General features: G+C 42.9%; 2 protein-coding genes across 2 annotated transcripts; both read left to right on the plus strand.

Annotated features, from left to right (window-relative positions):
- Nucleotides 1–2,097: 2,097 nt before the first annotated feature.
- Nucleotides 2,098–7,196, plus strand: LOC136420730 (tyrosinase-like). Its single transcript, XM_066407818.1, has 6 exons — nt 2,098–3,008; nt 3,842–3,930; nt 4,518–4,746; nt 4,864–5,017; nt 5,540–5,691; nt 6,361–7,196. The coding sequence occupies exons 1-6, from the start codon at nt 2,261–2,263 to the stop codon at nt 6,636–6,638; spliced, it is 1,650 nt and encodes a 549-aa protein (XP_066263915.1). The 5' UTR covers nt 2,098–2,260; the 3' UTR covers nt 6,639–7,196.
- Nucleotides 7,197–8,376: 1,180 nt separating this feature from the next.
- On the plus strand, nt 8,377–21,080 carry LOC136421117 (multicopper oxidase mco-like). The gene is made up of 15 exons (XM_066408268.1): nt 8,377–8,464; nt 11,021–11,208; nt 11,595–11,723; nt 12,740–12,844; nt 13,841–14,046; nt 14,514–14,602; nt 14,735–14,833; nt 15,295–15,431; nt 15,906–15,996; nt 16,179–16,267; nt 16,841–16,948; nt 17,430–17,585; nt 17,861–18,057; nt 19,058–19,282; nt 20,084–21,080. The coding sequence occupies exons 1-15, from the start codon at nt 8,377–8,379 to the stop codon at nt 20,136–20,138; spliced, it is 1,962 nt and encodes a 653-aa protein (XP_066264365.1). The 3' UTR covers nt 20,139–21,080.
- The last annotated feature ends 70 nt before the right edge of the window (nt 21,081–21,150 follow it).

The following is a 21,150-nucleotide window of genomic DNA, read 5'->3' on the forward strand; positions in this document are numbered from 1 at the left end:
ATAATATGCCAGCTCAAACAGAATGTTGTGTGGGTTTCAAAAGCAGTTTTGAGGCATATCTTCTGCTTGCCTGTCTTGTGGTTTGATATGATTATCAGGGTTCTATGTATCAACAACCAATGAAACGATAAATGTCTCAGAAAAAGTAAGAGGGGGGGGGGATTTAAATCGCTGGGGGGTTGTCTGCAAAAATACAGAGGGATATAAGATTCAGATACTTCGTTTGGAGTGCTTGCAAACTGTTAGCAAGCTTTAATAGTCGCATGTTTTGAACCTCATGGAACGGCCTTACATACTAGTATTGATAATCGATAAAGGTTCTTCTGTGGCGTGAATCAGTGTAGTAAGTTAGAGAGCCATGGAAAAATCGTGATCTTCTTTAAATCCTTATTGTAATCAACAGATCATGTCTACAATTTAAAGGCCCTAGCGACTGCGCTCTCATTTCAGTTGGCTCCATTACCACACACGTCTTACTATTCACTCTAGATCTGTTTTGGAACAATTTTCGCCTTTCGTGAGTTACCAGGGAGTCAAGCCGACTGTGAGTTCAACTCAGCGAGGCAGATTGAATTCCAATGTTCGGCTTGACTCCCAAGCCAAATTATTCTGGCCTCCTTCGCAGACTTCTTGTTTGTAGGGACGGCGTTCATTTGGGGGAGCACTGCTTCGCGACTTTCAACATTTCTCCACGCCAAGAAGTCTGCTATATGTCGGCGTCTTGAAAGAGTCTGCTGTAGACTATACGTTGAAAACAGCATTAAGAGAGTCTGCTATACACTATACGTTGAAAACAGCATCGAGAGAGTCTGCTATAGACTACTGTATACGTTGAAAACGGCCCTGATAAAGTCTGCTGTAGATTATATGTTGAAACAGCATTAAGAGAGTCTGTTGTTAACTACTAGTATACGTTGAAAACAGCCCTGAGAGAGTCTGCTGTAAACTACAAGTTGAAAACGCCCCTGAGAGAGTCTGCTGTAAACTACAAGTTGAAAACGCCCCTGACGGAGTCTGCTGTAGACTATACCATCCCGTGTGACTGTCATATGACAGGCCTTGGGGCTGTACGCTATTGTGTGAAGCCAGCAGGGCGTACAGGACTAGAATCCGTGTCACTCAACTGTTTGTATAAACAACGGGACTACTACACAGTCAAGGATACTGTCCTTAGCTCTTCCATCTAACGTTTCATGTACTTGCAGGTTGGTTTCACTGGCAGCTAGGCAAACCTGGGTTTTATCTGAGCTCCGTCCGTCAATATTGACCATGGTAGAATCCTATTAGATTTAACGGGAGAAAAACAGCTACCTGTTCGTACATTTCTACTTATTCATTAAATTTTGGTTTAGACATAAATCGCATCTTCAGATGTAAGTCAGAAGTTTGTAGTGTAAAGGGGAGTCGTTGTTTTTCTGGACATAGATTCTCACCATTCTTCATATGAAAATGCTACTCATCCCAGCGCTGCTAAAAGGCTGCGAAGGAGGCAACTAAATTTTGCATTTTTCTATGGCCGTGTTAGTCGTTTGACAGAAGGAGAAATTCGTAAAAAAAGTGAGGTCGTGCTAAAACGTTCCGGGAGTGTGTATGGTATATCCCAAGAAATATGGTATTTCCCTTAATGCTCTATTGACTCCAGACAATTAAAGTAACCGAGAGTGGCAGTCATATGACATGCACGGGACGCCTCGAGCTACAGAAAACTAGTCTTCATTTGGGCTCCAGGGGTCTCACTTAGATAAAACCATTCATTACTAAGTTATCCTCAAATTCCCAATCTTTAAGGAGTGGGAAAAGTTAGATTTGGTCAATATCTGGCGACCCTCGAACTTTGTAAGACTACTGGAAGTACCTCACGATACCACATTGTGTTACAGACTACTTAAGTTGTGGTTTTCAGTAGTCTGAAGACCGTCTGACGATTTCTTCGTTTGATCCTTGCCGATGTCCATCTCAGTCGAGCCAAATTTCGGGACAATTTTTTTGCCGATTTTACACTAGAATCATTTGCTGAAGTAAAATCAGAATTAGAATTGTTTGCTTAAGTAAAACCTTTTCATCGGTGTCAACTTTGACGTCAAGTGTTTTTATACAGAATCGGAGATTCTAGTTTACAGCTACCCATGGAAAATAGTAGACTCTCCCTTGGTCATTTTAGTGCCCCGCCCCCTCTTAATTAAAAAGAGTCACGAGGGAACTCCATTATCACACTCTGGGTAAGCAAGGAGGTTGGAAAAGTGATTCTGTCGGAGAAGTTATGCCGAAGATGTTTCTAGTGGTTTTCTGTTCGCTCCTCCTCGGCACATGTTACGGGCAGTTCCCTCGAGCCTGTACGGACGACCTGAGCCTCTCCACCGGCAGGTGTTGCCCCCTGTGGCCGGCGTCAGACGGGACGGGGTCGCCTTGCGGTGAGGCTCTCGGCCGTGGCACCTGCCGTCAGATTCAGCTGGACGACTCTCCCCACAGCCCCAGCTATCCCTACGTGGGGGCGGACGACCGGGAACGATGGCCGACTGTGTACTGGAACTGGACTTGCGAATGTCGAGGCAACTTCTACGGCGTCGACTGCAGTGAGTGTAAGTACGGCTATGTGGGACCCGACTGTAACGAACGAAAGATCTTAATCCGTCGGAACATCTTCGACCTGTCGTGGTGGGACAGAACCCGATTTCTGCGAGCGCTCGACGAGAGCAAAACCACCGTGAGCGAGCGTTGGGTCATCCCCGTGACACCTTACGTTGACGTCCTCGCAAACGGAACCAAACCGGCCTTCGCTAACGTCACGACGTATAACGTGTTAGCCTGGATGCACTACTACGTCTCCAGAAACGTTCTCCTTCCCGACGGAGGCGTGTTTGAAAACATAGACTTCGCACACGAGGGCCCGGGCTTCTTACCTTGGCATCGCGTTTTCTTACTACTGTGGGAACGAGAGCTGGCCAGATTCGTGGAAGACGAGGATTTCACCATTCCCTACTGGGACTGGAGGGACCTGGACGAGTGTGGTGAGTTGGAATGTCGTTATGTGTGTAAATTTTTCCCAAGAAATAGAAGAATCTATATGTAAATCCAGGCACAGCCCTTATCCCGCGATAGCACTTTATTCACTCACAGCAACAACGTTTAACGACTCTTTGATACACAAGAAAACAGTTACTCAAGCAACTGCAAGGATTTGGAAATGTTCCGTTTCGAAGATCTTTCGTGTTTGTTGAGTAACTGTTTTCTCTCGTATCTTATCACCTTGATGTCCAATCATCATCTAAACTCTTAACTGATAAGGAAAATTCATTTTTAATTACCTTTGTCTGTCTGACTAGATAATTGTTCTGATTAAAGCTGTCGGCTAAGGTTTGCGCAGTTAACATAACAATGACTAGTAGGTAACACACCAAGACACAACGGAAGTCATGCCTCACAGCAAAACAGGTGTTAAACACAGAGAATGAGCCGGATCCTTACATCTGCTTGGAGATTTGTCTTACGTATATACTGTTTAGATTAAAGCTAAAGGTATGGAAATTCGAAGATTAGTTACTCGATTTCGCCACCCCTTTACGTGTTCAAATTACACTGTAATTTACAGATGATGTAATGAGAAGATTTCTCGAAGTTCCCATCGGTAAAAAAACATTTCTTTCCAAATGTTTCTTTACATTTTTCTAGATATCAGTACGATATAGCATTGCATATTGTGTAGCCTCCACCAGGCCTTCATAGACCAAGTGAATAGTTGGCCAGGAGAGTCAGTCAGCGGACTTCTCACGGTCACAGCATTGAAGCGCTTCCTGCGGAAGGTTTGAGTACTGCAGCACTAAAATAGCGTCCTGTTTTTCAGGCGATGTCTGCACGGACGACTTCCTGGGGGCAACATTTCAGGGCTTCAGCGGGAGACTCAGCAACGGGTCGGTGTTCTCCGACTGGCAGGTATGTTTGTTGGTGCACTACATTACAATCATTGATTAGCCAATGCAAATACAAGGAGCAGATACATGCTTATAAGACCGAAGTCGAAAAAAACACACCTTCAAAGCATTGAAGTGTTTTTTGACTTCATTTGGCGCTGCCTGTATCTATATTTCCATATGCCGTGAGGCCGTGAGTCTTCAAAAAATCACCACCTCTTTCACTCCAGAATAACTATGACGATCCAGAAGAGTTAGGACAATATATTAGACTTTTACTGCAAAGCTCCTGCATGGAAGGCAAAATGACCATCCTTTTTGCCATCTTATTTCTGGGTTTTCAAGTAGCGTTGCAGAAAGACCACCAAATGAACTTATCTTAACTTTGAAATGACAGTTACTTTTATCTGTCTAAAACTTGAGTAGAGGTATAACGCAAACTCCAGCTGTCCGGGGGTTTCTGTCCCCTCCCCGCGGGCGGCTATGCGGTTACAGGGCGGCGAGCCGTCACAGGAGCTTGATTGAATTCAGGCTAGAGTAGAGGCGTTTGTGTACGTTTTTTCACCACCTATCTACCATGTTAACATTGATACGTGCACGGCCACCCAGGTCATCTGTACGCGGGATGACGAGTATGACGAACTCCGGACAGTTTGTGACGGCAGTCCGGAAGGACCGCTTCTCCGGAATCCCGGAACCGTTCCGGACTACTCCACCCTTCCGAGATGGCAGGACGTCCAGGACGTCTTGAAACTGGACCAGTACGAACCGCCCCCTTACGACAGGTCGGCGAACTTCAGCTTCAGAAACACACTGGAAGGATTCGCTGCACCAGACGGTTTGTCATGTTTTTGGTTTGATTTGTTCGTTTGTTTGTATGGGTGGATGGTTGTATGTTTGGTTGGTGGTCGGTCGGTTTGTACCGTGTATGCCTGACATCTGGCGACTTTTATAGGTACTGCAAGCGTCCGGAGTTACCTGCACAACGCTGTCCATCGCTTCATGAACGGGACTCTCAGCTCGGTCGGGTCTTCAGCGAACGATCCCCTGTTCATCATTCACCACGCCTACGTGGACAGTATCTATGAAGTCTGGCTCCGGAAATTCAGGTACGGGTTTAGTCACGAGTCACTAGTTACAGGGATAGTACGGTGGCCCACAGGAACAGCGCTATTTTTTCTATCTTGGTTTATTTTTTTGTTTTCAGACTTAGGTTTCTTGTATCCTCCATCCCGGAGTATAACTTATTTTTCTTGACGCTATACTGTGAAGTATTTTACAACGTTGGACTTAAGTATACATTTCTACTTCTTCATTGAAGTTTTTCATATGTGGTATTTCAAATTCTTTGTGTGTCCTTGTGTTTTGTCTCTATAGCTCAACTGGTGGCAGCCTCACAGTTGAGCTCCAGGTGCCATTTAATTTAGTTGGTAACTGAGAGACCCCGGTTCGAATTCGGTGAAGGGCATCCTGGTTAAAGATGCATACGTCGACTTTCGGGGCCCGTGTTCGAAGAGGTGCCTCGAGCACGTTAGAATATAATGCACTACAACATCCTCACTACTCGGATGGGTACCTACTGGCTGTACTTCAGATTAATGATCCTAAAAATAACTTGTGTCCTTCCACAGACCGAACGTCAGCGCTCTGACGGCAGAAAACGCACCGATTGGTCATAACAGGGGGTCATTCATGGTGCCGTTCGTACCCCTCCACAAATCCGCAGACTTCTTCGCTCTAGCGGCGGACTTCGGGTATGACTACGACTACCTGATTGAGACCGGTGAGTGCACGCACATGTTGTTTTTTTTGCTCTCCAAGTAGAGGAGGGGTTCCGGCAGGTTTTTGACGTGTTTTTAGGCGTTTTTGTCGGGCTTTCCACTTTGTCATTTTTTTGTCTACATAAACCAAAGGTTAGAGCCAAAAAAAATGAAAACCCGACAAAAACGCCTAATAATACGTCAAAAACCTGCCGGAATCCATCCTCTGCTTGGAGAACATCGAATCTTTTTTCTTCTTCCATATGGGAGTTTGCATTTTCAGTAGCTCTGCGTTATACCTGTACTTCTGAGTTATTTCTTGAACTATTGAAATTTTTGAGGGGTCGATGTTTTGAAGAACAGCAGCCTAACGTTTCATGCCATTGTCCTTTTTAATGAAAGAAAAATGTGCTTTTCACAAAAGTAATACACAAAGAGAACAGAGAAAGAATACAAGGGCGTTAACTGATGATGATACAAACATAATCACGGATCAAAAGGCAAACTATAAAGACTACGATATAAAATACAGAAAAAGGTGGAAGCAAAATTTGAACTACAACGTAACTATACATGTACTTTGAAATCTATTGCCAAATGAGCTTGGCAGTCTCTTAAAGAGACTGAACTGCACATATTGTAAGTAACATCTATTACATGAAATAATGTTGTTGTCTTTTGCACCCCTCTAGAATTGGCCTGGTGGGAGGACCTGGGCTTCCTGAAGTTCTACGGGCTGCTGGTAGGGGGCATGATGATGGGTGTGTTGTTGCTGGTCCTTACCGTGACCACCAGCCGGCGGTACTGCTGCCCGGCGCGGCAGATATACCGGCCCAGGATCCGCCGGATCGTTCGGGTCCCTACCGAGTACGACCCGACAGAGACCGAGGAGTCCAGCGGAGAGACCGAAACAACTCCGCTTATCAACAAACAGGAACCGGAGCCAAGATATGCCGTAGTGTATTTGTAGTTACGCAGACGCTTTTAAAGGAAAATCGCATAATTCTATGTGCAGCAAATATGTAAATCTAGATACGTGAATAATCTAATCAAGTTGGTGAATGGCTGAATAGCAAAGTTCTTTATTTACAACCACATATTCAAGCAGCGACACCTAGCTGAACCAGTCAGAACTGACCTGAAGAAGATTACAGATGGTCATCAAAATATCAAATATGTGGTTGGGAATAAAGAATATTCAGGCAATCTGGATATTTTCAAAAAATTATTGTAAAATTAAGTGTGTAGACCATGTAAGGAGTAACAATAGGGACTGCATCCTGTTTGAACGCCCAATAAAATACTTTTTTTAGAAAACATCACAGCAATAATGGGCAACTTGTACATAATCTTTTTGATACACAGACATTATCAGTCAGTAGGATGAATCACATTGGAATCAAATGCTTTGTATGCAATAAAATGTTAATAAAAGACACGTTAATCAATGTCATATGATGATGACATAGAACATGTGTATGACAAAGAAAAAAGTACTTCATAAAGAAACTCAATGAAATGAAATCTATTTAGGTATGGCATCTTCGATTTCTTTTTTTTCTATGAACTGAAGTGAAAGGCAAGTAAACTGAGATATGATGGCAGAACCTGTCTGGTGCGGGTAAGTTTGAATGCAGAAAAGTCCTTCGAACAGTTACTTATACAATTAAAGCTTCAGTGACCCGGAAAAGCAAGCTGAATCCGCGATAGTGTATACTAGTATCATCAACGCCGGCATCGAAAACGTAAAACTAATTAAACACTAGGCATGTTTTGTAAACTTGAAGTAAAACGACAGTCTAAATGAAATGCTTCTACTCGTACGTACCAGATACGACAGTGGTAGATATTTTAATGAGCTGTCGATCTGCGAAACACACAAAAACACTTCAATGCCTTTCAACTATTCACCGATTACTTGTGGCCCTGAAATAATCACAGTCGTTAGACCTACAGCTACAGAACGACGTCCTTGAAAGAGCTATCACCACTTACGGGAGTTAAAAAAACCCTCACTGAGCTAACATTTTCCATATATACTATCAAGAAACATTGTCTTTATGCCATTATATCAATCATAGACTTGAATGCAGAATAATTGACGACTTTTTTGTGTTCTCTGATAGTTGAACGTCTCCTAGTGCCAGTGAGTTTGCTTGGTTCTGTAGCGTCTTACAATTCGGTTGGACTGGTAGTATTAATTCTAGCCCATAAACCTGGAAGCGTCCACTGTATTATTTTGTGGGTTCATGTGAGGTAATGTAAGGTACCGCCCTTTTAATTGGCTTTTAAATAAACTAGGCCGTCCTCAGCTGACCCAGAAAGCCTATTACAAGGTAAAAGCCGCGATCTGTATCGTTTTGTCTTCGTCACCTGAGACTTTCTGACCGACAAGCCTTTAATGGTGTTCCAAACGTACACCAGAAAACTACACTTCTCAAAACATGCAGATAAAAGTATGTGAATCATCACTGAACAATGTCCCATCTTGTCACCCCCTTGATGTGATTCCTCATGGTATGTTCCTAAGTTGTGCAACTCTTTGAGATAATCATTGTTTGGTGGATCAGAACCGAGAAGGGTGGGTAGCTATCTCTTAAAGCTACAGTTGCGGTTGTCTCTTTGACGTTCTTTTGTGGGAGCCATTCGAGCTCAAAACGCCCAGTTAAGATCGGACGCCGACGCCGTTGACCATGGTTAAAGCCACGATGCTAGCCGTGTTGGCGGTTCTTCTGTGGAACTCGGACATCGTCATGTCAATCTGCAGTATGACTAACCCCTGCAAAAACTTCACAGGTAAGAATATTCTCACATTTCGTCCGACGATAACTGTACGGAAGGACATTGAGGGTATTCTTGACACCATCGCGAATGCGTTATGATATAATTCAGATGTCGTGTGACGACAAAAATTGCCGTAGACTGACCACGCCAGCTATATGGAGAATATTTGAGGAGAGTTTGGCCGCCATAGGGTTTCATTAGCAGACACAGGGGGAAATGTTAACCCTCCTGGCCAATCATTGTCCAATTCTACGACCCACACCCCAAAGGAAGGTCTGGTGGAGGCAAGCCTGGATGCCAGACCCCAAATCTCTCAAATATCCACGGTGGATTTTAGAGACTGGGTGTCTGGCATCCAGGCTAGGTGGAGACTAACTTATCGGTGCTGTCACAGTTTCGCCGTGACTCCGACGACCAATATTAAACATACGTACGATGAATATGACTGGGTTCTTAGGACGAGTTTGAGGTTTTGTTGATTCGTTAAAAATTTAGTAGATATATATATACAAGCTTGGTACAAAAAGTGTGGAAACCTGGTTTCTGTCGCTTGTATCTCCGTTGTTACTTCATGTTTTTGAGTTACTTGTAGTCCCGAGAAAAAAGGGCTGAAACTTCCCACGATTCCACGATCATATGACATTTTTTCGTGTCCCAGGGTATTTTTGTTTTGCGACGCACTCACATTATCAGCTCTATATCTAGTCCATGAATGTGCGATCATAGCAAGTGGAATACTGTTGTAAACCGTAATGAACAGGCTTTTCATTGATATATAAAACAATGAAATTGATAAAGGCATGACAAAGATGTGATAAACTGGAGTTTCCATACTTTTTGTGTCATATTGCGTCATTATGCCAGCGTTTCTGACCATTCTAGATAAAACATCTTTATGCAGCTACAGAACAGTGTAGTTCTGTTGACTCTCGTTGTTTATTTTTAGGACATTCATTGTTTTTGACGAAGCATCACTTTTGTTTTTGTAAGCTCGCATTCTTAGAAGGATCTTGTTCAAAAACGACTCAGGGGTGACCTTCCGTCCTTGTTTCATACTATCTACCCCCTCTTTTTACACTTCACAAGAGTTTGAAAGGAAAGGTCGTTCACCTTATGATTGAACCCTCAAGGTGAACGACTGTCAGAAAGCAGGGCGATCAGAGGAAAGTAACGACGCCACTTCAACTGGTGCCTCTGCTTAGAGAGTGTCTCTTTCCAAAGACCCACAAACGGCCTCTCTTCTGATATATCAAGGAAAAATGGAGAGCACGTATTTGATAGTTTTGATTAAAGCAATTGCAAGTAGAGAGAAGTTGGTAAGAGTTTTTTCTTGGATAAAAGAAGATGAAAATGAAAGTTTCTTCATTTCTTGTCGATGCTAAGTTTTTAAAACAAATACGTTCTAAAAATCAGCGTAAACATTTGAATGAAGTGATATGGACGAAATGAAAATGCGACCAAAATACACTATAAAACACAGCATCGTAATGGTAAGTATGGTAATTTTCAAAGTTTAAGAGTTTTACGAAAATCTTATTTGTTTCCTTTTTTACACCATGTCCATTTCAAGAACAGCACAAAGGTCATGTTTTTTTCCTGGTATTTCCCGAAGATAATCTTCCTGGTAACCAATGTAAACAAACTGTCTGTTTACATTACACCACAGAGATAAAGCATTGCAAGAAAAAAGTACTTAGGTTGCTCGGTAATAGATCTTAAGTGTTCCCACCGTCTTCGCTACTTAAGACGTGATATGATGCGTTAAGTCATTTTAAATGCATCGGACAAAAGGTAGGATGAGTTAAGATTTAATGTTGCCCCTGAGGGACACAAAACAAGGCTTTTTCTGGGACCTGTTTTCACTCATTTCTTTCAACTCACCTGAAACTGGAACAAACGAACTAGAAACCTCTAATGCCTTATAATGTGGCCTTTTGTTTCTCGGTAGCAACAGTAGCATACTTTGCGTGTTTGTTTTGTGTTCTGCTGGTTGGTTTTGTGTAATTGAGCTGATGTTGGTTTCCTTGTTCAGTCCCTTTTTCATAATCAACCTTTAGCACACTGAAGTCGCCGTTTGGCACCCAATTCCCTATTGGTTACAGAGTTAGGCAGTAGGGAGAAGGTTGAAGGAGCAATGTTTGTAACTTGTCTGTCTACACCAAGTATGTGCTTATTTTGTGACTGATCTCCTGACCTTATGGCCTCATGTAACAACCAAACGTAACCAAAGTGACACCTTGGAACAGAAAGTTTTGATAGCAAGGCCGAGGGAGTTTGGCGGTAGGAAACCTAGTTATGAACTCATGTCCTTTGAATAAAGATACTGACATTATTGAAGAAGTTCAGAAGAAAACATGTTAATTTTTCAAATTGTTCAGGTACAGGTACAGGTATATGTCAGTACCGAAACCTCTGTACCGGTACCTGTACCTGTACCTGATGTTACGTTTAGGAAGGACAAGTACGTAGTGTGAGATCATCGGAACAATTCACTGTGAGAGAGGGATATCTTGTTTCCCTATTGTGATTTGTGCTAAACCCATGCCTGGTGGTTCTTTTCACATTTAGTTGGGAATGCCCTTGTTCGTCCGGATGAATACAACTCCGGGAACGAGACTCACCTAAACGTGACGTTGACAGTTGACGTCAGTGACGTCACGTTCGACTGGTTGACGTTCCAACGCCGTTTGTACAACGGGAAGATGCCCGGTCCTACTCTTAGGGTCCGGCCCGGGGACATGCTCAACATTAAACTGGTAAGGACGCAGGAAATTTCCGTCTCTTTAAGCCCCATAAATGATTATAAGTCGATGCTAGCTGCGAGACATTTTGCGTTATCTTTCTATATCTAGCACTGGCTACTTTGAAAACTCCGTTAAAACATATCTTCTAATGTTTATAGAGATATTTAATACGAATTCACCCGAGATATTTCATACTAACGTTACAATCCGCTGAAAGCCTTATAGTTAAAATGTTGAATTTATGATGTTATACGTAACTGTTTTAAAACTTTCTAAAGACGTGTCGCCTGTTAGAAATGACAAAATTCAACCTGGGGCTGTAATGTTCTTTCAATTTCAACAACCACACATTCATTCATTCATTCATTTATTAAATCAATACAAACGAAACCATGCAGGTGAACGAGTTGGGAGGGAATCAGGAGGCCCGGCCGAACAACGTTCCCCGTCACCCGAACAACACCAACCTGCACGTGCACGGCCTGCACGTGTCCCCCATGGAGCCGCAGGACAGCCCCTTCGTACTGGTGGGTAGAACATCTACTAACATAATTCCACCATGGCCAGGGTACATATTCCGCCAGGGTACATAATTCCACCAGGGTACATAATTCCGCCAGGGTACATAATTCTGCCGGGGTACACAATTCCGCCTGGGTACATAATTCTGCCAGGGTACATAATTCTGCCAGGGTACATAATTCCAGCAGGGTACATAATTCCAACAGGGTACATAATTCTGCCAGGGTACATAATTCCAGCTGCAGGGTACATAATTCCAACAGGGTACTTAATTCTGCCACCCTGAAAACACATATACGTCCAAACAAATCTCCAACCAAAAACGTCCCCCAGTGTAATGCACTCCTGTATATATAATTATGAACCGTGCATACATGGGGGATGCTGCACTAGAGACCACTCAAAACCACTGTTTTTCAAAGTGGTGGATTTATGTAACCAATGGATGAGTGTTAATGGTGGTTACGTACTTAATAAAAATTCTTAATTTTGCTACACTTTTTCTACGGTTCCACCCAATATATTCTCTACAAGATGTGTTCCCATCTTCTATACTTCAGACGTGATATGATGCGTAAAGTCATTTTAAATGCACCAAACAAAAGAATGAGTTAAGATATAATGTTGCCCCTGCGGGACACAAAACAAGGCTTTTTCTGGAACCTGTTTTCACTCATTACTTTCAACTCACCTGAAATTGGAACCAGAAGCCTCTAATGCCTGATAATCTGGCCTTTTGTTTCTAGGCGGGATACTCAGCTTGTATGGGTTGTTTTTGTGTAATTGAACTGTTGTTGATTTCATGATTTTCTGATTCATATATCAAGGGGATAAAGCAATGGTTGGGGATTGTCTCATTTGTCTATGATTCAATCCAAGATATTCTATGAAAAATGTATACTTCATATGTTTGAGATATGAAACCTAAGTCTTCCTATCAAGAAACTTCGTGTGTACCAGTACTGATTATCTAAACTGTTCAACCGTCAAAACATGATAAACATTGTGGACATTTTCCCAGGTTGCACCGGGAGAGTCCTACCAGTACCGGATCGAAATCCCGTCGGATCACGCGAGAGGAACGTTCTGGTACCACAGCCATCACCATGGCGCCGCGTCATTTCACGTACGTAATAAGCCACTTCACAACTCTTACTGCGCATGCGGAGTGATATCGAGTTGTCTATGGACAGGTGTATTGCGCTAAAAGTATGATTATTAAGCAGGGTTGCATGTACTATCAGCTACCGAACAAGCATTATGCCTCGTCTCAAACCCCGGTTCCAATCCAGGGAAGGGCGTCCTGGTTGAAGCTGCATTCATCTTTCGGAAGGGACGTAAAATTATGGGGTTCCCGTGTTCGATGAGGTGCCTCGAGCACGTTACAACAGCCTCATATGGGTAACTACTGGCTTTAATGATACAACAAGGTGAATAATTACGCTTTGAGTTCGACTGAAAGAAGAAGAAGCAGGGTTTAGAACACTAGTACTTGGTTATGCAACCATATATTGAACATTTGATAGCGACCTCTAGCGGCCAATGAAATAAATGCTGCTGATTGGCTAAAATGAAATGAATAGTTAACGTTATATACATGTGCACGCTCGTTTGTCATGCGAAGATGAATGTTGGCCTGGCGGAATCACGAATCCGACGCCTTAGCTGCAGTTCTAGTTCATTCCGCTAAGCAATAGTGGCGTCCTTGTACCGCAGCAGAGCGAGTTGACCTTAAACTGACTAGCTAACGTTATATATATATATGTACGTTTGTTTCCCACACGTAGATGCATGGTGGCCTGGCTGGATTCCTGATAGTAGTCCAGCTGCCTTAGCTGTAGTTCTAGTTCATTCCACTGAGCGATAGTGGCGTCCTTGTACCGCAGCGAAGCGAGTTGAACTTGAAACGAATAGCTAACGCTATACATGTGCATGTTTGTTTGTCACACGTACATGAATAGTGGCCTGGCTGGATTCCTGATAGTAGAGGACGACCCAGCTGCCTTAGTTGCAGTTCTACTTCATTCCGCTAAGCAATAGTGGCGTCCCTGTACCGCAGTAGAGCGAGTTGAACTTGAAATAGCTAACTCTATACATGTGCACGTTTGTTTGTCACACGTAGTTGAATGGTGGCCTGGCGGGATTCCTCATTGTAGAGGACGACCCGGCTGTCATGTCGGACGAGTTGGACGCCATCTCCTGTCCAAACAACTGCGAGAGCGACGTCCCGCTACTGTTCGGTCCGTGGTTCGTGTACGCCGCCTACTCGCCTCTCCTGGCGTTTAGGAGTTTTGCCGTGCTTCAAGACATCTGGGGTGATGACGCCAGGTGAGATAGTCATTTTTTAAACATTTAGGACAGACAAGGACGATGTGGCACTGCACTCAAGTTTTTATAACTTTTATTAATCTCCAAGCAGATCCAACGGTTGCAAAGACCGTATCCAACTGGCAGAAGACATGTTAATTGCAACCGGGCATAATAAAAATTTCTTCTGCCAGTTGGATACGCTGGTTGCGTCTTTGCAACCGTTGGATCTGCTTGGACATTAAACTTTTATATCAATAAGATCAGTGCCACGTACAGAGAACAATAACCCATTTGTACACCTGTGTGAAGTGATTCAAGTAATGGCCAGTTACGGACACTGCACAGGCCTTCCTACAGGGGTATGGATGGTAGAATTCAGCAAAAAGGGGAATAAATAATTGGCACAGATCATTCATAAAAGCTTTTCAAGTGCCAGCCTACTTCCTTGCTTTCTTATTTCTTTTTTTTTTTTTGTTCCTTTCAAGGTTACCAGTGTACAATGTGACCGAGAACATCACACTCGCAGATTGGCTCATGAATCCTGGGAACGAGATCGACTACTATTTGACCAATGGTAAAGTGTTACCCCTTGGTTGGTTTGAATAAGCCATAGAAGTGGCTAAAGACAATACATGACAATCTTAACAATTTGTTGAGTGTTTTCTTGGGAATATAATTGAGTAAATAAATCTTTTTTGTTTGTTAGGTCAGCTACAGCCGACTGTCACTTTGAAGAAACGCGAGATCAAGCGGTTCAGAATGCTGAGCGCGGGAATGTGGGAACTACTCTTCATTACAATAGAAGGTGAGGCTGTTTAACCTTTTTTTCACTCTGAAGTAACCGTCTGGCACCCAATTCCCTATTGGTTAAGCAGCAGGGATAAGATAGGGCAAAGTTTGCACTTAAATATCTCGCTGTTGAATGGTCAAGTTCGATATTAAGTTATAAAACGAGGCAGGATTGTGTATGCAGTGTAATGAACACTGAACATTATATCACATTAGTTCTCAAAGAGTTCCGCACTACAAGTATTGTTGTCCCTCCCACAAAACCACATACATAGAGCATTGTGCTCATGGTTTGGACAGAAGAAAATTTGTGACAGACATAAGAATCACGCGGTGTTTATTCAAGGATTGGGACCCCCAAATTCTGACCAAAAAGAAAACGAACCGAAAGTGCTAGCACTCATAACTAGTATTGTATTGCAGACAGAGGGTCATTTTTGTCCATCCTTTTTTACAGTTCTATTTCTTTCCTTGTAGGTTCCAGCTGTGAGATGCAGATCCTTGCCTTGGACGGGCTGTATGTTGACCGGCCCTACACAGTAACCAAGGCGGTCCTGGGTCCCGGGCAACGGCTGGACATAGCGGTCAAGTGTAGCACGGAGGGGAGCTTCAAAGTGAGAAACGTTACAGCCATTAAAAAAAAATGTCTTGCATTTTACGATTTTCGTTCGACAATACTTAATAGATTAAGCAATCGGCCTCATATCGGTCTTCTTATGACTGAGAAATTCCGTTTTTACGGCATTCTGACCTCTAAAACAGGCAGCAGCGTCTGTATAACTAATGCGCATGCGTGGTTCAAAGAGGATGCTGGGTACTGTCCTTGGTGCTGAAAGCTATGTTCATAGCAGGTCTTTATTTATTTATTTGTTTATCTATCTATTGCTTTGTCTTTGACAGTGAAAAACATAGAGCCAGGGCTATGAACCAAGCCTGTGGCTACTACAGATCTGAGGGCTCGCAAAGACAAAACAGGACATGGTTGTAACCACTTTAGAGGCACCATATGTCCCGAAGTGTTTTTTTTTTTAATAAATGACCATTACATGGATTTTCACCATTTCTTATGTTTTCATCTCGATCAACAGATGAAGTCGGCTCCTTCCGCTGAAGACTTGTTAAGTGTTGGACCAGAGAGTATACCATACACTGGGATACTCGCCACCATAGTTGTCAATGGTAACATAATACTTTCTCATTAATTCCTTCACCTTTGTAATGGTGATTTAGAATACCCTTGAAATCTTATGATTCATTTTATCTCTACATACTGTATCATATTTCAATTTCATCGATGATATACGTCTTTATGCATTTCCTTTTCAAACCGTCCTTCAATAAGATTCTTTTTCCTTGCTAAGACACGATCAACGCCATCATGGACTTCCCCGAAGAACTGCCCTCTCGTCCATCCTACAACGCCGACTTGCGGAATCTAACCGATGAGCAGGTAAGTATTAGCTGCTGACCTCTTTGACAAAGAAGGGGAATCGTTGTGTTAAGCTGCACGTGTTGCATACATACTGTACATGTTGTTGATGGATAGACGTATCACGTAATGAAAAAACAATTCTGAGGAATTTGAACTGCTCAAAGGTTTACCGAATAAGCATATATAAAGCACATGAGAATCCTTAAGAATATTATACACCAATTGTCCGTGTTTCTTTTTCTCCAAAGACCAAGTATATACTCTGACATGCATGAGTGTTTTTTCCCGAAAATAATTTCATCAGGTTGGTAGAACATAGGGTATTGAATTTTTCTTTATACACAACCAGTGACTTACCTGCTGACGTTTCGGTGCCTGCCAGACACCTTCCTCAGAGCTTCTGACTTAAGTACTGCTTCTCGCCACAAAAGCGCCACCTACATCGGCTACTTAAAGCGACGAGAAGCAGTACTGTAGTCAGAAGCTCCGAAGAAGGTGTCTGACAGACACCGAAACGTCAGCAGGTAAGAAGTCACTGGTTGTGTATAAAGAAAACTCCGATATCCCACGAGCGTTTTCTGTTTACACTAGATCCAAGGGAGGTTCGTGGTGGAGTTTGGAGCAGGATTTGAATTTAACCGCCAACCTTACGTCTCACCAACGTACTATAGGTATAAGGACGAGGTGGACACGTTTCAGGTCAGTGCGAAATATAGTTATCGTTTATCAAGTTTCTTTCTTTGAATAGTATACATTTTTTTCATGTCCCTTTGGCGCAAGAAGTAACGCAGCCCCGCTGTTTGGCCATATGAATCAAAGTCCGTGAATCTGTGGTTCGGAGTTCGATTCTAAAGCCCCCCTCTCACTGGATCCGCGGCACGCTGGCGGCGTCGCTGCGTCCTAAACTGGATTTGTGTTACTCTTGACTTTATAATGGGAATACCATTCAAAACATACAAGTATGACCAAAAAGACAACAAAACACACAGAGCTTAAAAAGATTCGTTTTTGTTGATGAAATTCGTTGAGTGATTTGTCAATTTGATCGGCCACAGCGACGCCGCCAGCGTGCCGCGGGTCCAGTGAGAGGAGGGCTTAAGGTCGGCAAGGGACTACTGTTCTTAGCTTTGAACCTGCTTTTTCTGAATTTGAAGTCATAAAACACTTCTCCCCCTTCCAGGAGTGGCACATTCTCAACAACAACGCTCTAAAAGTGCATCCTTTCCACGCGCACGTCCACCATTTCCAAGTAGTGTCCTACAACAAGTACGAAGGACCATACGGACATTTTGATGTGTTCGTCGGTCCCCCATCCATGGCGTATTTTGATCTACAGGTACCCAGTTAGATGTGTGGTGATCTTAACTTTCAACAGAACTAACGGAAAGTATACATAACCAAAAACATGCGTTACATGAAAACATGAAAGAAAACAAATTCTTGTTTCCATAACATGTCTTCTAGCTTTCCTGTCCCAATGTTTCCATGACATGTCTTCTTATTTTCATGTCCCAATGTTTCCGTGACATTTCTTCTTGCTTCCATGTCCCAATGTTTCCATGACATGTCTTCTTGCTTCCATGACATGTCTTCTTGTTTCCATGCCCCAAGGGAAAGCTGTGTTACCACCAGTATCAGGGGTTTGACGCCTCAGCTGTTCGGCCCGACCCTTTCCCGCTCGTCCTAACTCACGCGTGGAACGAGAGTTGGACAGACGAGAAGTCCATCTACAACCCAGTGGGTCAGTGGCGTGACACGATCCTCATACCGCCCCTGAGTAACGTCACCATCCGGCTCCAACTGCACAGGTCAGGAACAATCCCACAATCCTCCATTAACCAGCATGCTTCGCGCGTCAACATATCTGAACGTGACGTCACAGCCGCCATGCTGATTGGTTGAACCTGGAAGAGTAGTAGACGTAAGAGCTTTGAATTTGAATGTACATATGTGTCATAACTTGGCTGTCAATTCAAATCACCTGACAACCTCCAACCTTAACTATCCAGTGTGTATGATGTCATAACTTGGCCTTCTAATTCACTCATCCAGCTTTAACCAACCAGCATGGTCGCCAATACTTACCTCATAGTCACGTGAGCGCAAACACCACATATAGTAAAGGTAGTCCCACGGCCTTTTTAAAAATCAAGAATATGGACCCAGGGTCCAGAACCATGAAGTAATTTAGGTAGTGCTTCCCACTGTGGCCTTGCTGCAGTTCGAAAGGTGGATTGACCCCCATAACTAAATAAACACATAAAAATCCCACACTGTCTCAAGCTGGAAACAAAGACAGGAGAAGATTAGCATAATACTGGTGAACGAGATTCAAATATTTTTTCTACTGGTTTTCAAAGTAACATTATGAAACCATACAGAATGACACAGAATGATTGTATCAAAGTTACATAGTCAAAAAACTTTCAGTTTTTAGAAAATCAATCTTGTGTTCAAATAAAAAGTTTCAAACCAGCCTGTAAAAGTTGTTTCAAAGTGTTTAACTGTAAGTTGGAAATGCCCTCCTTACAGTTGAATTCAAATGTCTGATAGTTGTGTGTCTACAAGTATGACTTGCAGCTGTGGTATCTAACGTTACATGGTATTCTAAAAGCCAGTTGTATAGACTGGAGCTCTGTGGAACTTGTAAGGTAGAACTGCACATGAACTGTCAGCCAATGTCTTCACTTATACTACCAAACAGAGCATGGTATTTTAGCCAGTGTTGTCATTTATATTCTGGGTTACATAAAGATAACTTCTTCATGTATAATCATACATCGATAAAACGATGTTGGAATCTTACAGGTACACGGGGCCTGTGTACGTCCACTGTCACAACCTGTTCCATTCGGACCACGGCATGTCCGGAGTTGTGCAGATAGTGGGAAGAGGGGAGTCGACTGGCGGTGCTCACGTGGCCGCTGGCGGGATCTGGCCGGGGACGTGCCGCCGGAGTGACGTGTACAGTCCGAACGGAGCAGGAGGGATTCCGAACCATGCTGGCACGCCGCAGCTATACGTAGCTCACTGGTAAGGGTTTTAGAACAAGCTCCGCAGCTAAACGTAGCTCACTGGTAAGGGCTTTAGAACAAGTTCCGCAGCTATACGTAGCTCACTGGTAAGGCTTTTAGAACAAGTTCAATTTGAACTCGATAGACATTGAACGGTGGCCTGCGTAAGGAATAGGGGTGGGTACCGGTACCGTGTACCGGTACAAAACCGGTATTTCTTAATGGACCGGTCCAAAAAAACCGGTCCGTATAAAATCAGTGGACCGGCCTATGGACCGATTAGAAAATTCATAGTACCAGGCGGCCACATAACTGGTCTAAGAAAATACAAAACAGCAGATTTAACTTCGTTTTCGAAGACGTTAGCTGTGAATCATACCTAGAAACACTTAAAGGATTAGTAAACAGACGGCGAGAAGAGTATAATTATAATTTTGAGACAAAGTGCAAACCTAAGAAATTATATCGTTCCAGACATGACGTTTGGAGACTTTTGCGTGTGTCTCGCTCTCCAAAATATGATGTACTGCGACACTACTATAATCAGGTACAGGTACAGGTCCGGACCTGGACCTGACCCTCTGGACCTGGACCTGGACCGGACCTGAATTGTTTGTACCGGTACCCACCCCTAGTAAGGAAGTCATTCTCTATATCATAAGAGCGGCCTCTAGCGAATCTTGTAAACGATGCAGGTACTTTCCTTGGTGCTGAAATGTGTGTTAGGCACTGGTCTTTGTTTATCTATTGTCTTCGAGGTGTCTCAGCACATAAAATATCAAGTATAAATTCCTCCATCCTTGTATTTTTTCCCTTACAGTGGTATGCTGTACCTTGTGTGGGCGACAGCGCTGGTTATGTTCCTGTCACTGTGAATAAGTTCTGCTGCAGTACCAAGGTCGACCACCAGGAGGCCAAAAATCGACCTGAACCGTCATGTCCACATATCAAATATCATCGCAATCCATTTAGATGTTCTTAAGACATTGCGCCAGAACCGCACGCACGCAAAGACGCCAACGGACCCAAAACTATAACTACACCATAACTGCTTCCCCTCTAGATCTAGCAGTCAACACTGTGTAAAATTGACTTCATTTTGAAAATGCTTAAAAAGCTTGGAAAATTGAAGTTTTCTATATTTCGAATAATCTTCAGCCTTTAGGTTACCCAAAATACTAGTATTATATTTTCTAAGTATTAACATATCTGCATTACTCTTGTATCGTATAATTAATATTCGAGTGATACAACCTGCTGTTATCAAGCCCTTGGCCATGATATTCCTTGACGCCACATCCATTTTCATGGTCAAGGTACATAGAAAAGTACACCGTGTAGCAGCGCCATCACGCGAATCACGCTGGAATAGCAGTACACCAGATGGTTGACCTGTGTAGTCCAGAGGTTGAACCTATCAAAGGACTCAGGGATGATTAAAGAGGAAAGGGCACCAAAGTAATTTGGTCGATCACAACTACATCTAGAGATGAATAGTAAAGTTACATGTTCGTATGTAAATATTAATCTTATCTTATCTATATTTCAATTAAGGGCAGTTTGGTGGTGTACGTCTGTCAATGTTTGTCTTCCCTTGAAGAAATGTTCCTAACTTTTAGACAGATGCTTTTTAAAGCAATTTGGGTGAATAACATTAGATATTTGAATTTATATGATGACATGCAATTCTTGTTGTTTTAACTTTCACTCAGGGTTGTAGCTGTGTTATTCAAATCCCACCTTATCTTTTAAAAATATATCACTGTAATAGCCTCTACGACCAAGTGTTTTGATATTGCTGTTTGTTTGGCTGATAACCCATAGGTTTCTGTGTGACATTACTGGCTGCTCCAATATCAATACCTAAAATTCAAAATATCAACAACA

Source organism: Branchiostoma lanceolatum, chromosome 15 (genome assembly GCF_035083965.1).
Source record: "Branchiostoma lanceolatum isolate klBraLanc5 chromosome 15, klBraLanc5.hap2, whole genome shotgun sequence".
Classification (NCBI taxonomy): Eukaryota; Metazoa; Chordata; class Leptocardii; order Amphioxiformes; family Branchiostomatidae; genus Branchiostoma; species Branchiostoma lanceolatum.

Coding starts and splice junctions, on each gene's coding strand:
- LOC136420730 (XM_066407818.1), top strand. CDS start 2,261: ATGCCGAAGATGTTTCTAGTGGTTTTCTGTTCGCTCCTCCTCGGCACA. Junction 3,009..3,841: donor GAGGGACCTGGACGAGTGTG/GTGAGTTGGAAT, acceptor CCTGTTTTTCAG/GCGATGTCTGCACGGACGAC. Junction 5,692..6,360: donor CGACTACCTGATTGAGACCG/GTGAGTGCACGC, acceptor GCACCCCTCTAG/AATTGGCCTGGTGGGAGGAC.
- LOC136421117 (XM_066408268.1), top strand. CDS start 8,377: ATGCTAGCCGTGTTGGCGGTTCTTCTGTGGAACTCGGACATCGTCATG. Junction 11,724..12,739: donor AGGACAGCCCCTTCGTACTG/GTGGGTAGAACA, acceptor ACATTTTCCCAG/GTTGCACCGGGAGAGTCCTA. Junction 16,949..17,429: donor ACGAGGTGGACACGTTTCAG/GTCAGTGCGAAA, acceptor TCCCCCTTCCAG/GAGTGGCACATTCTCAACAA.